The sequence below is a fragment of the Sceloporus occidentalis genome, unplaced genomic scaffold (assembly GCF_023333645.1).
Source record: "Sceloporus occidentalis isolate IW3139 unplaced genomic scaffold, rSceOcc1.0.p SCAF_5, whole genome shotgun sequence".
Classification (NCBI taxonomy): domain Eukaryota; kingdom Metazoa; phylum Chordata; class Lepidosauria; order Squamata; family Phrynosomatidae; genus Sceloporus; species Sceloporus occidentalis.
The window spans coordinates 95,033,276-95,046,934 of record NW_028316985.1 but is presented as its reverse complement, the minus strand read 5'-3'; the positions used below and the strand labels follow the sequence as shown (position 1 = coordinate 95,046,934).

The 13,659-nt window shown below is 48.7% G+C and overlaps 1 protein-coding gene across 1 annotated transcript; it reads right to left on the bottom strand.

Annotated features, from left to right (window-relative positions):
• Nucleotides 1–455: 455 nt before the first annotated feature.
• Nucleotides 456–9,580, bottom strand: LOC149312516 (uncharacterized). The gene is made up of 4 exons (XM_089527207.1): nucleotides 9,533–9,580; nucleotides 8,177–8,423; nucleotides 4,931–5,001; nucleotides 456–962 (listed from the first exon to the last, which is right to left on the bottom strand). Exons 1-4 carry the CDS (start codon nucleotides 9,578–9,580, stop codon nucleotides 456–458), a joined length of 873 nt encoding a protein of 290 aa, XP_089383333.1.
• Between the last annotated feature and the right edge of the window lie 4,079 nt (nucleotides 9,581–13,659).

Genomic DNA, 13,659 nt, shown 5'->3' with positions numbered 1-13,659 from the left:
GAAAATTAAAACCATTGCCCTCGAAGGCCTGGCTAAAATATTCACATTGAATATAAAAAATAACAATTCTTATAGCCCAACGACGACAACAACAAGGACTTCAATACAAAGTGCTAAAAGTCGGCAAAAACCCAAAGTCGGAAGGATGCGTATTAGCGCGGGGAGGGAGTTCTTGTTCGCTGCCCGTCGAAAGTCCCCTCGAAGTGAAAACGGGGTCGCTCCGATTCACTTCTGGAGGAGAAACATGTCTGAGAAGGAGGAAAATGTGACTAAAACCCCCTTTGAAAGCGGTGCAGTCAGTCTTATGGCTGAGAGTCGGGTCCCTCCCGCCCCGTCGAAGATCCCTAAACAGGGCTTTCTTTAGAGGTTTAAGAAAAGCTTCCAACCCGGTTCTTGGTCTCAGTCTCAGTCCAGAGGCTGGTTTCTTTGGCTTTGCGTCCGCCCCGTCGAGGCGGTCACTGGGAAGAAGCCGCAGCGGCGGCGCAGGCGGAGAGGGCCCAACCGGGGAGGCAGTAGTAAGGGTAGTAGTAAGGCGGTTGTAGGGAGAAAAGGGGTGGAGGAGGCGGCGGCGGAGGCCGGAGGACCTCTCCCGGGTGGTACTGCCTCTGATCGTCGCGGACCAGGATTTTGACGGCTACTTTCTTGGCGGCGGCTACCGCGGCCGGAGCTGAAGCGAGGAGATCGGCGGCCATCTGCCGCCGCTTGGTCTTGTAGCGCCGGTTCTGGAACCAGATCTTGACCTGGGTCTCGGTCAGTTTGAGGGAGGCGGCCAGGTCGGCCCGCTCGGGCCCCGAGAGGTAGCGCTGGTGGTTGAAGCGCCGCTCCAGCTCGAAGACCTGGGCGTGGGAGAAGGCCGCCCGGGAGCGCTTCTTGCGGGGCTTGGCTGGACCCGCCGTCGTCGAGGGAAGCCCCGTCGGGGCCTTGACCTCCGGCTCCGATGCCTCCGATTGTTCCTTGGCGTACTTACCACCCGGTCGGGGGCCCTTAGGGCTCAGGGTCTCCTCTTCCTCCTCTTCCTCCTCCTCTTCCTCCTCCTCGTCCTCCCCGTCGAGCTCCTCCGGGTGGATGCGGTCCCCTGCGCAGGAAAAAGTCAAGCATTAAAAGGAGGGACGGGGAAACTTTGTGTCTCTCCCCAATAGTCCTCCCGGTTGTGTCCTCGGCCCCAAAGGAGGACCAGACCCCCCCCCCCAAAAGGGAGGGTAGCCCAGACATTTAAATGACTAGCCACCCCCCAACTAGAAAACCCAAAGACGTGATTCAAGAAACAAGAAAGAAAGAAAAGCTCCTAGAAATATTAAACGCAGGCTTCCTTGGTCCCGCTCAAAATGGAGGCATTCCGGAAAACTTGGAGGAAAAAGAATAACAACTCAAAAGAGTCCTAGAAATGTCAAGGCAGGCATCTTAGTCCTGCTCAAAATGGAGGCATTTGGGAAAACAAGAGAGAGAAAGTTCAAAAGACTCCTAGAAATGTAAATACGGGCGTCTTTGTCCTGCTCAAAATGGAGGCATTCCGGAAAACAAGAGAGAACAAGTTCAAAAGACTCCTAGAAATGTAAATACGGGCGTCTGAGTCCTGCTCAAAATGGAGGCATTCCCAAAAACATGGAGGAAAGAGAGAAAAGGTTTAGAAGACTCCTAGGAATGTAAATACGGGCGTCTTGGTTCTGCTTAAAATGGAGGCATTTCGGAAAACAAGAGAGAGAAAGTTCAAAAGACTCCTAGAAATGTAAATACGGGCGTCTTTGTCCTGCTCAAAATGGAGGCATTCCCAAAAACATGGAGGAAAGAGAGAAAAGGTTTAGAAGGTTGTAAATACGGGCGTCTTGTTTCTGCTTAAAATGGAAGGCATTCCAAAAAACCTGGAGGCAAAAGGAAAGAAGTTCAGAAGACTCCTAGAAATGTACATGCTCAAAATGGAGGACATTTCAAAAAAACTTGGAGGAAAACGAAAAAAAGCTCGAAAGACTTCTAGAAATGTAAGCGCGGCCTTCTTGGTCTTGCTCAAAATGGAGGGCATTCCAGCAAATATTGAAGAAGAAAAAAAAAGGGGGGGGGGCTGGAGTTCAAAAGACTCCTAGAAATGTAAATACAATCGCCTTAGTTTTGCTCAAAATGAAGGGCATTCCAAAAAAAAACATAGAGGAAAAAAGAAAAAAATAGTTCAAAAGACGCCTAGAAATGTTAAAGGCAGGCTTCTTGGTCCTGCTCAAAATGGAGGCGTTCCAGAAAACATGGAGGAAAGAGAGAAAAAGTTCAAAAGGCTCCTAGAAATATAAATACGGGCGCCTTAGTCTTGCTCAAAATGGAGGGCATTCCAGAAAACATGGAGGAAAGAGGGGGGGAAAGTTCAGAAATCTGCTAGAAATGTAAACGCAGGCTTCTTGGTCCTGCTCAAAATGGAGGACATTCCAGAAAACATGGAGAAGCGAGAGGAAAAAACCCTCAAAAGATTCCTAGAAATCTAAATACAGGTTTCTTAGTCCTGCTCCAAAGGAAGGCCTGGCCAGAAGGTTCAAATGGAGGATCCTAGTCCTCTCCTCGCCTCGTCCTCCGTTTCTGGGTGACTGTGTCGCAACGAACGACCCTTCCCAGAATTCCATAGCACTGAGCCCTGGCAGTTAGGGCTCAAACCGGGTTTACTCCTGCAGCCTTTTTATTGCTGGAAGTCTTTGGAGCCTGGTTTTGCTTTGCTGCTGCTGCTGCTGCTTTGCCCGAAAGGCCTTTCGCATGGTTTTGGGGGTCTTTCTGCATCCTCTGGGGCAGAGTCGACCCCAGAGTGGAAACAAGTCACACTCTCTCAGCCTCAGAAGAAGGCAAAGGCAAACCTCCTCGGAACAAACCTTGCCCAGGATAGAAAACCTCTGGGCGGCCGTCAATTGGAAGCGACGTTTGGAGCAGAACCACTAGCGCAACGGTTGAATAGTGAAGCAGACTTGGGGCTGCATTCACAATGGAGAAATAACCCGGTTTGGCACCGCTTTAACTGCCCTGGCTATGGAATTCTGGGAGCTGGAGTTTGTTGTGGGCCCAGGACGGATTTTTTGTTAAAAAGATTTGATTTCGTCTTCTTTTCTTGGCAAGCTTTGTTCAGAGGGGGGTTGCCTTTGCTTTCCTTTGAGGCTGAGAGAGTGTGGCTTCGTGGCCCAGAGCGGGGGATTCGAACTCTGGCCTTCCCGAATTCAGTACTCAAAGCACTCAGTTCAATACTCAAACCCGAGTATTGTAGTTTAGGTTTAAAAAGAAGAAGAGGGAGGCCGACACGGAATCTGAAATGGAAGCAAAGGGGCCGAAGAAGGGAAAGGACAGGCTAGAGACCCACCGTAGGGACCCCAGGCCTAGCCTCCATCAGAGAGATGAGAAGAAGCAGAAGAAGGGAAAGAAAAAAGAAAGGAGGCCTCTTTTAGCGAATCATAGCATCCTAGAATTGAAAGAAACATCAAGGGCCGTCCAGTCCATGCAGGAACTCACAATCAAAGCACACACAGACACACAGATCCAGCAGTGGTCCCCAAACTGTGCCCTTGAAGAGACGTTGGACTTCAGCTCCCAGAAGCCTCAGCCATGTTGGCCAATAGTCTGGGATTCTGGGAGCTGAAGTCCAAAATTCCCTTAAAGAGCACAACAACTGGTTGAAAGGAACAACGCAAAAAGGAGGGAACAAGGCAAAACGGGTCCCTGCCCAAAAAGAAGAGGAAAGGGAACGAAAGGAGGCGAGGTAGACACACACACACACACACACACAGACAGGAGTGAGAGACAGACAAAACAGCTATACAAAAGCATCTGCTTGACTCGGAGTGTGGTGGAGTCTCCCTCCTTGGAGGTCTTTAAACAGAGACTGGATGTCCATCTGTCAATGGGGATGCTTTGATTGAGAGTTCCTGCATGGCAGAATGGGGTTGGACTGGAAGGCCCTTGTGGTCTCTTTCAACTCTATGACTGTATGATTCAGAGACCGCCAAGAACCAAATGTCGGCCCCTTTGTGAGACTACGATCCAAGAGAAGTGGCCCAGAAAAGCGATCTCGGTCAGGTTTCCCTTTCTTTCTTTCTTTCTTTCTTTCTTTCTTTCTTTCTTTCTTCCTTAAGTGGTAGAAATAGACTGAAGTCTACCAAAGCTCAGGCTGCCTATTTCTTTCTTTCAATTAGTCTCAAAAGGGTGCTACAAGATCTCTCTACATTACCATCATTATTATTTTCTCCAACTGTATCTGAGGAAGCAGACTGAAGTCTAGGAAAGCTCACGCTGCCAACTTCTTTCAGTTAGTCTCAAAGGTGCCACAAGAAAGATCTCTCTAGGTACTTAAGTGGTGGAGTGGTTTGAACACTCTAGAGACCAGGGTTCAAATCCCGGCTCGGTCATGGTCACACTCTCTCAGCCTCAGAGGACGGACCTGGCAAAGCGCCTCTGAAGGAACTTGCCAAGAAAACCCCAAGTCGAGAAGGACTTGAAGACACCCAACAACAACAACAACAACAACAACAACAGAAAGGCCTTCACGTTTGGAAATGGGAGGGGGGCTTTTCTGCTTTAAAAGCACAGAACCCCCCCAAAAAAAAGACTTTTGTCGGGAATAGAAAGAGAAGGGCCGAATCGGATCCAGTCGGAGTTTGGTTGCCGTCGGCAGATTGCTCCGATCGCCCTTTGGCTCTCAAAGAAAATCTGAAGATTTTAGGATTTTAGCAAGCAGACTAAAACCCTTCCCAGCCCAGGATCCTGAGTAGATCATCATAGATCAAAGGAGAAAGAAGATCGCCCTTGCAAAAGGAAAAAAGGCCAGGCGTTCTTGGAAGGAGCAGAAACAAGACTTTGTGCAAACTCTGTGCAAACGTTACGATCGGGGGCTTCAGAATGAAAGTCTGGAAAGTGCAGCACAACCTGAACTCGATCTGGATTTGGTTATGAAGGCTGCCTCTTTATGAGCCTTTGCCTCTCTATTCCCAGGATCTTCTGCCTTCAGCCTTGGGCCATCTTTTCCTCTCTGGGACTTTTCCCTTGTTGCTGCAAGGCATAGAAGTTACTCAGCTCCAGAAAGGAATTAGGCTTTAAAGCCTTAAAGCTCTCTGAAGGAAAGCATCCCACTAGATTCTGCAACAGCCAGGGGAAAAGATCCCCCAAACGATCTCTGCTCCCCCCAACGATCCCGATCAAGTCCCCCCAAATTAGCCCTTTCCTAATCAATAATAATAATAATAATAATAATAATAATATTTCCTGGCACAAAGACGCCCCAATCTGATCTCTCTCTTCCCCTGACCAGCTTCCATTGGAATTTAACTCTATGTCCCAGCAGGCTTTCCACAGATGTCTTAACCTCAAAACATAAATTCATGCTTCCTAAGCATGCTCAGAAATGGAGGACATTTTTTTGACGTGCTGGAATCCCGCCTGGACAGGAGGTAGACATGGAGGACGGGTCCGGGAAAAGGAGGACGCCTGGCCAGCCTGGCTTTTCAACCCAGCCAAGGAGGGTTAAAATGGGAGTCAAACGTTTCCAGGCGCAAGAGTAAACCTAAAGGATTCCAGCCAAATGGGCAACAGATTTTCCATTTCCAGGACTCATTGCCCACAAAAAGATGATCCGGGGATGATGTGAAAAGGCCACTGAAGTGAAAGAGACCCTGGGAGGTGGTGGCTCTTCCTCCTTTGGAGGACTTTAAACAGAGGTTGGAGATGGGCATCTTTCGGGATTGATCTAAGGGCGGATTTCTGCAAAGCACTTGCGGCCCCTTCCAACTCTAAATAGACTTCACCTAAAACTGATAGGGATTGATTGCCCCGTAAATAAGTTTAGGGTTGTCTCAGAAAGCTGTAACCCTTCATACATCTTGCAGGAGAATAGAGCCAGCCCTCCATCTCCAAGGATTCTTTATCCACAGATTCAAACATCCATCCAAGCTTGAGAATATTATGCCCCCAAAGTATAAATCCCAAATAGCAAGGCTTGATTTTGCCATTACAGTATATAGAAGGGACACCACAATACTATGCTGTTGTACTTGAGCATCCATGGATTTTGGTATCCACTGGAAGCAAACCCCAGAAGGGCCCACTATAAGTCCCACTGAAACCAGTGTATTCTGGTTCGTTTCAGGGATTACCTTTTTCTTACTACTGCAGCCCTTGTTTGAAAGCGGTTGTGGGCCTTGTGTGTTTATGGCACACAACCGATGTTCTTGGCAAGATGTGTTCGCCTTTGCCTTGAGGCTGAGAGCATGTGACTTGACCAAGGTCACTCAGTGGGTTTTCGAGACCGAGAGGGGATTTGAACCCTGGCCTCCAGAGTCACAACCTAACACTCAAACCACTACATCCCTCCGTCCCTTTACCTTGAAAGTGGGCCGCATTGAGCCTATCTGTTGTAATGGCATTTAGGAATGACAAGTGGGTCCAACAAGATGGGCCCCTAGTAGTCCTTGGGGTCACTATAATTCATAGAATTGCAGACCTGGACCTTTTGTGAGTTGCTGCCTTTATGCACATTGGCATAATTCAGGACCAGAAACTTGCTGGAGTCCAGATTAAAGCAAGCAAGCTTTGAAGCCCAAAAGATAGCAGCCTATTTATTCGGTGTAAGTATTCTTTGGTAGCTCGGTTTAGTAGAGAAAGGCCCCGTCAATCCAAAACACACAACCCAGTTTGAGACCGCTTGAACTGTCCTGGGAATTGTAGTTTGTTGTGGCACCAGAGCTCTCTGACAGGGAAGGGCAAAGGTCCCACAACACGACACTTCCCAGAATTCCCTAGCACTGGGAATTTAAAGTGGTCTCAAACTGGATGATTTCTGGAGTGTGTTTTTGCACCAACGCTTAAAGGGAAACCTATGGTGGGGTTTTCATGGCAAGGTTTCTTCAGAAGAGATGTGCCACTGCCTTCCCCTGAGGCTGAGAGTATGTGACTTGCCTAAGGTGGCCGCAGTGGGTTTATGTGACCAAGTCGGGATTCGAACCCTGGTCCCCAGAGTCCTAGCACAACCCTCAAACCTGGTGGCAAGGCAATCACATAGTAGTTGTTTTCCTCCTCGGTTACGGCATACTCTCAGATCTCCAACTGAAACTTTTAAGTATGTAGTAACATTTTAAAGTCGGTCTCTTCTCTTTCAAATTGACGGGATTCTGCATGGAACCCAGTTTGAGACCGCTTTAACCGCCCTGGCTCAGAGCTAGGGAATCCTGGGAACTGTGGTCTGTTTTCGGCACAAGAGCTCTCCGACAGATAAATGTCCCATAAAACTACACATCCCAGAATTCTATAGCACCGAGCCAGGGCAGTGGAAGAGGTCTCAAACTGGATTATTTCTGCAGTGTGGACCTCAGTCCTTTAGGCTGCAACCACACCGCAGAAATAACCGGAGTGGAGCTCTGATGCCGCAACAAACGACCATTCCTAGAACTCCATCGCCTTGAGCCATGGCAGTTAAAGTGGGATCAAACCGGGTTATTTCTGTGGTGCGGGTGCAGCCATGGTTACTGTTCCTTTCCATTCCCGACTCCTAAGAATGCAGAGAAGCGGGGACTTCCACTACTCTGCTAAGGCAAGAATAAAACTACCAATCCCCGAATTCCAGAACACCGAGCCAGGGCAGTTGAAGAGGTCGCAAACTGGGTTATTTCTGCAGTGTGGACCTCAGTTCTTTTGGCTGCATCAACACCGGAGAAATAACCGGAGGTGTAGTGGTTAAAGCGGTGGACTAAAAGGCCGGACACTGGGAGACCAGGGTTTGAATCCCGGCCGCGATCTTCGGGCAAGCCACACTCTCTCAGCCTCAGAGGATGGCAATGTTTCAAACCCCTCTTCGGAAGAAATCGGGCCAAGAAACACCTTAGGACAGGTTCTCCTTCGGGTGGCCCGACGTCGGAAACGATGGCCGGGTTCAAACAGCAGTGCAAGCTCCAGGAAAAGAGATTCCACCTCAACATTAGGAGGAACCTCCTGACATTAAGGGCTGTTCGACAGTGGAACAATCTCCCTTGGAGTATAGTGGAGTCTCCCTCCTTGGAGGTCTTTAAACAGAGGCTGGATGGCCATCTGTCAATGGGGATGCTTTGATTGAGAGTTCCTGCATGGCAGAATGGGGTCAGACTGGATGGCCCTTGGAGTCTCTTCCCACTCTATAATTCTATGATTCAGTGTGTCTCAAAAAGGATGAAAAGGCGACCCCGCAACTCCTGCTTACCTGAGGCTGGGGCCGTTCGTTCTCCGTCGCTGAAGTCCGTCGAGGGCGGCCCTTGGCTCTCCTCCTCGGGGGGATCCCTAACGATCCTGCAAGGAAGGCCTTCTTGGGGCTTCAAGGCTTGGCCTTCCTCCTCCTCTTCCTCCTCCTCCTCCTCCTCTTCCTCCTCCTCTTCTTCCTCTTTTTCTTCACTCAGGACCGAATCGGAGTCCCAGAAGGGCCTAGACGGCGCGGGGAGGCCCGGGCGGGGCTGGGGATGCTGGGATTTGTGGTGATGATGCTGTTGGAGGGCGGCCGCCAGGGCTTTGGCTTCGTCGCCGAAGAGCCTCCAGCAGCAGGCGGGCGCTCCGTCGGGGGAAGGAAGAGGAAGAGGAGGAGGAGGAATAGGAAGAGGAGGAGGCAGGGGTTGGAGCCGGCCCGAAGGGAAGCCCCGTCCAAGGCCTCCGCGATCGTCCTTCTTGTTGAGGATGGCCTGGATGGAGAAGGGCGTCGGGGAAGGACTGCTGCTGCTGCTGTGGCTGCTGTGGCTCCCGCTCCGGACGGCCATTGGGCTCCCTTCAGCTGGGCCACCGCATGCCGCCTTCTCCCAGCTCCGCGGCGCCGTCGGGGATCCCTCCAGTCCTGCCCAGTCCTCCCATAAAGACCTTAGGAGGGCAGGCCAGGCTCAAGGGATGGCTCCGGCCCCCGATGCCCCCCTCGGCTGGCCTTCTGGCCTCCTCTCTGGCCTCCTTGCCTTCCTTCTTTCTTTCCCCGGCGCTGCCCTCCCCGTCGCTGCCTCCCTTCCCTTTGGCTCGCCCAAGCCAGCTGTCAGGCCTCTCCGCTGCTGAGCGGCAGCCCTTTCTCCCCTCATTGGGCAGGGCTCCGCTCCGGGGAGGCTCCCGATTGGCTCACGTCGAGGCCCCGGAGAAGTGGCTCAGCTTTTCCAGGCTCAGCCTCAGACCAAAGGGAGGGAGGGAAGGGAGAGGAAGGGAGCTTAACTCTTTCCCAGCCTAGTTACTGGGGCTGCATCCACACTGGAGAAATAACCCGGTTTGGCACTGCTTTAACTCTTGGTCTGGCTCTTTGCTATGGAATTCTGGGAGTTGCAGTTTGTTGTGGGCCCAGAGCGGATATAGAGAAACAGCTGAACTGGAATTTGTCCACAAACTGCAGTCCCTCAGCACTGGATTGAACAAAGACAATGGCTTCCTGACACATGTCAACACAATCTGACCCCATTCTCATGGGGGAGCCCTGCATTAATCTATCCCCTCACCACAGGCTAGTTCCATTGCAAGACTCCATCTGCCACTTCATCTCCAGGCACAAAGACCAGTTTCCTATGCCTTTGTGCGCTAACGACCATCTTTAACACTGTACCTGCAACTTCATTTCCATACATAAGGGATTTGGAATTTGAATGGACATCCTCGCACACCAATGGCACATATAGGTCTGTCCCTGGCTTTCCACGCCACCAAATGCATCTGAGGAAGTAGACTGGAGTCTAGGAAAGCTCCTGCTGCCAACTTCTTTCTTCCAGTTGGTCTCAAAGGTGCTACAAGATCTCTCTATGTATTGATTCAACAAACTACTAACACGGTTATATCTTTGAACTCTATCTCTATGAGCAAGGATGGTTTCCCTATGGGCAAGTGCTGTCATTTATTTCAGTATGTCCCCCTTCCTTCCCAGTGGCCAGGCCCTGTCCTCTCTTGGCCTGAGGGGCCAGACCCCTTCCAGAGTCTGGAAGAGAATCGCCATCATAACTCCACTTTTTAAACACATTTGCTTGGGATCTTGCTTTGCAGCAAAAGGCAAACCCCCAAATGCCTTGCTTGCCTTGGGGTACAATCCCATCACAGTGGCCCCAAAGGCCTTCTCTCCTTTCCTTCTGGAAAAGGGATCACCTCTTATATTTTATTAGCCTTCAGGGCACCACGTCGTTGTTTGCTGGCTGATGAAAGCCATTTCCAAAAGCAACTTGGTTCCTTCTTCTTTTTTTATGGACCTTAAGTTTTAATTCTCAAGGGGAGTTGGGGGTCAAAGTCAAGTCGTCGAGCTCAGTATTGGCTTTGATATGCTTGTTTGGACCCACCTTAATAAAAATTGCCCAGGAAACAATAGATATTTGAACCTATCATTCCCAGATTTCCATACCATGGAGCCAAAGTGTCAACCCGGGTTATTTCTGCAGTGTGGATGCAGCCCGAATCAGCTGGAATCTGTCTGTCTGTCTGTCTGTCTGTCTGTCTGTCTGTCTGTCTGTCTATCTATCTATCTATCTATCTATCTATCTATCTATCTATCTATCTATCCTTGTTTGTCTGTCTGTCTGTCTGTCTGTCTCTCTCCATCCATCCATCCATCCATCCATCCATCCATCCATCCATCCATCCATCCATGTCTTTGTCTATCTCTATCTATCATCAATCAATCAATCAATCAATCAATCAATCAATCCCTATCTGGTTGTCTATCTAGCAATATATGTGTGTATATTCCAGATGATTCGGGCTGCATCCCCACTGCAGAAATAATCCGGGTTGACACCACTTTCACTGGATGGCTCAATGCTGTGGAATGCTGTGCAAATCTGGCAATGGTAGTTTCAAATTGCCATTCCCAGAATTCCACAGCATGGAGGCACAGCACTGAAAGTGGTGTCAACCTGGATTATTTCTGCAGTGGGGATGCACTGGATGTCAGGCTGTCCTGGAGGTCTCTCACTCCCACGGCCACCTGAAGTTGAAGCAGATTTGACCGCCTCCATGTTCTGCATTTGGTTTTTATTCTGGGATGGTCTTCTGAACCCGACTCTTGAATCTTGACCCCTCCATCTTTCCTTCTCCAGAAATTGAAAGCCACCAGGAAAAATGGAGGTGGTTTTATTTAATATCCTGATATCATTTCTCCCGCTTCTCCCTTTGGTAAGGAAACAAAAATATTAAAATGTCAAAAATGTCAAAGCTAAGCCTGTTGGGGCCTAGCTTTAAATCAGCAGAGAAGCAGAAATGTGGCTTTGTCTAACTATGCTTCCTTAAGAACTGAGACTGACTCAAAAACAATGCAGGGAGCTTGTAGTTCAAACAAAAGTTTACTGATGGCTTTAGTCTATATATACATAAAAGGCTATATCCTGAACCTATGGCACGTGTGCCACAGGTGGCACATGATGCCATTTCACCAGGCACGGGCTGGGAGAAAGAAGAAAAAGGCATGCGCGTGCCCATTCCTCCTCCTCCTCCTCCCTGCCTTTTCTTGGCCTCCAGCTATCTCTCTGAGACAGATGGAAGCCAGAAAATGGTGCTGGGAAGAAGGAGCCAGAGGTGTATGCCTCAGGCTCCTCCTCCTGGCCTTCAGCTACCTCTCCAAGAGAGCTTAAGTCTGGGAAAAGCGCAAGGGGAGGAGGAATGATTGTCGTGTGCCAGTGGATCCTCCCCAGGGACCTTTGCCAGTGTCCAACTGTCTCCAGAGAAACAGTTGGTGGCAGGAAAAGGTCCATGGGGAAGAGGGACGGGCGCATGCCCAGTCCTCCTCTTCCAGCCTTTCTTCACCTGACCCCCAAAGAGCCTGCTGGGGATCAGGAAAGGACCAGGAAGAGGAGGACTAGGCCCATGCCCATGGCTCTGCCCCCCTGGGCCTTTGCTGACCCACAGCTGTCTGTCAGAGACAGCTGGGGCTGGGGAAAGGGCGGGAGAAGAAGCCTATGCACTGACAGCTTCCTCAATTAGACTGCTGCAATAAACTCTCTGTGGGGCTGCCCATGAAGGTGGCTCAGAAACAAGACCTGGGGCAAAATGGAGCAGCTAAACCTGAGCACCATCAAGAAACCGAATTTTGAAGGCACTGTATTGGCTTCCAGTTGGCTTCCGAGATGAACTTAAAGTGCAGGTCATAATATTGACAGCCCTAAAGAACTGAGGTGTGTTGGAGGGGTCCTCCCTTGCATCCCACTAGTAGGGAAAATTCAAAGTGGGAGGACATAAAGGGCCTTCTTTGCGTTATGAAATGCCTCCTTGCTTGGCCTGACTGGCACCAACGTTGGTACTATTTCATGCCATGTCAAAAACTTTGCTTCTCATTAAAGCCTTTGGACCTGTTTGATTTTATGTAGGCTGCCCACATGTTTAACTTGCATATAATTTAAACTCCTTCTAAATTGTCTGGTTTTAAATAAACAAATGATTGAATACATTTTTTGGGTATTTAACAGTTATTGTTATTATTTATTGCTTTAAATTGATGTATTGTAAGCTCCCCTGAGGTTTTTGCCTACAGGGTGGGATATTAATATTTTAATAATAATAAAAATATGTGTGGAGATCGGTGCAATTTCACCCTCTGCCTCTGTGTCCCAGCACCTGATTTACAAAGCATACTGCTTCTGAAATGGGATGTGATACCCAGCCATGCAAGATATAGTGACAGTTGCCAATTGGAGCAGCTTTAAAAGAGAATTAAATAAACTCATGTGAATTAGGGCCACCAATGGCCATAAATCCCATGAAGTGTTGTAATCACTTTTTGAAGCTCCCCAGATTGACAGCTGTCACTACACTGAGTGGCAGTAAGCTCCGCAGGTGCTGTGCAAAGAAGTACAGTACTTCCTTTAACTCAGAGTGACCAGACCCCTTCCTTTTCCAGGACGTGTCCTACATTTCAACCTTCTGTGCCAGAGGAATTCCAAAATGTCCTCCATTTTAAGCATGCCTAAAAAGCCCATTGGGTAACACCATGTTTGCAGTTCCCTTCAAGAAATAGTACAGCGTATGTAATATAGATATAAATAAACCATATGAAATAAATATATATTTATATTAGGGTTTTTTTTTTTAGGTTTTATTTTGCAACGTCTTACATTTCTTTGAATGCCCTACATTTTGCAATGCCTTGTCTTCCCTTATTGTTAGGACATCTGGCCTTCCTGGCCTTAACTGGTCCTGGGCTTCCTACCTTTCAGCTTCAGGCTCTAGAGTTGCAAGAAAGCCTTCCTGTCTGCTTTCTCTGTATATACTTTTACACACCTCTGTCATGTTTCCATTTCTGGTTACTGGGCCTCACAAAGGATGTTACAGAGGAAGGAAAAATACAGAGAAGAATATTGGAAGGAAAACATGACGGAGATAGAGGTCAAGCATAGTAATTCATCAATAAAGTACCTAGATGACTGCACTACATTCTTATAGTGGTGCTATTCCACTTTTACTGCTCTGGCTGCCTCCTGTTCCATTCTGGGATTTGCAGTTTAAGGAGGAACATTTAGAATGAAAGCTTTTAATAATAATAATAATAATAATAGTAATATTTATTTATAGCCTGCCTTTTCACAAGGAATCAATGTGGGTTACAACATCAAAAACATGTAATGTTTAGGCTGAACTACAAACCCAAAATGCAACAGGAGGCAGCCAGAGCAGTAAAAGCAGAATAGCAGCACTATAAGAGAGTAGTGCAGTAATATGGTAGGTGTCAGGCTTCCCACAGCTGAAGAAAAGGGGCTACCA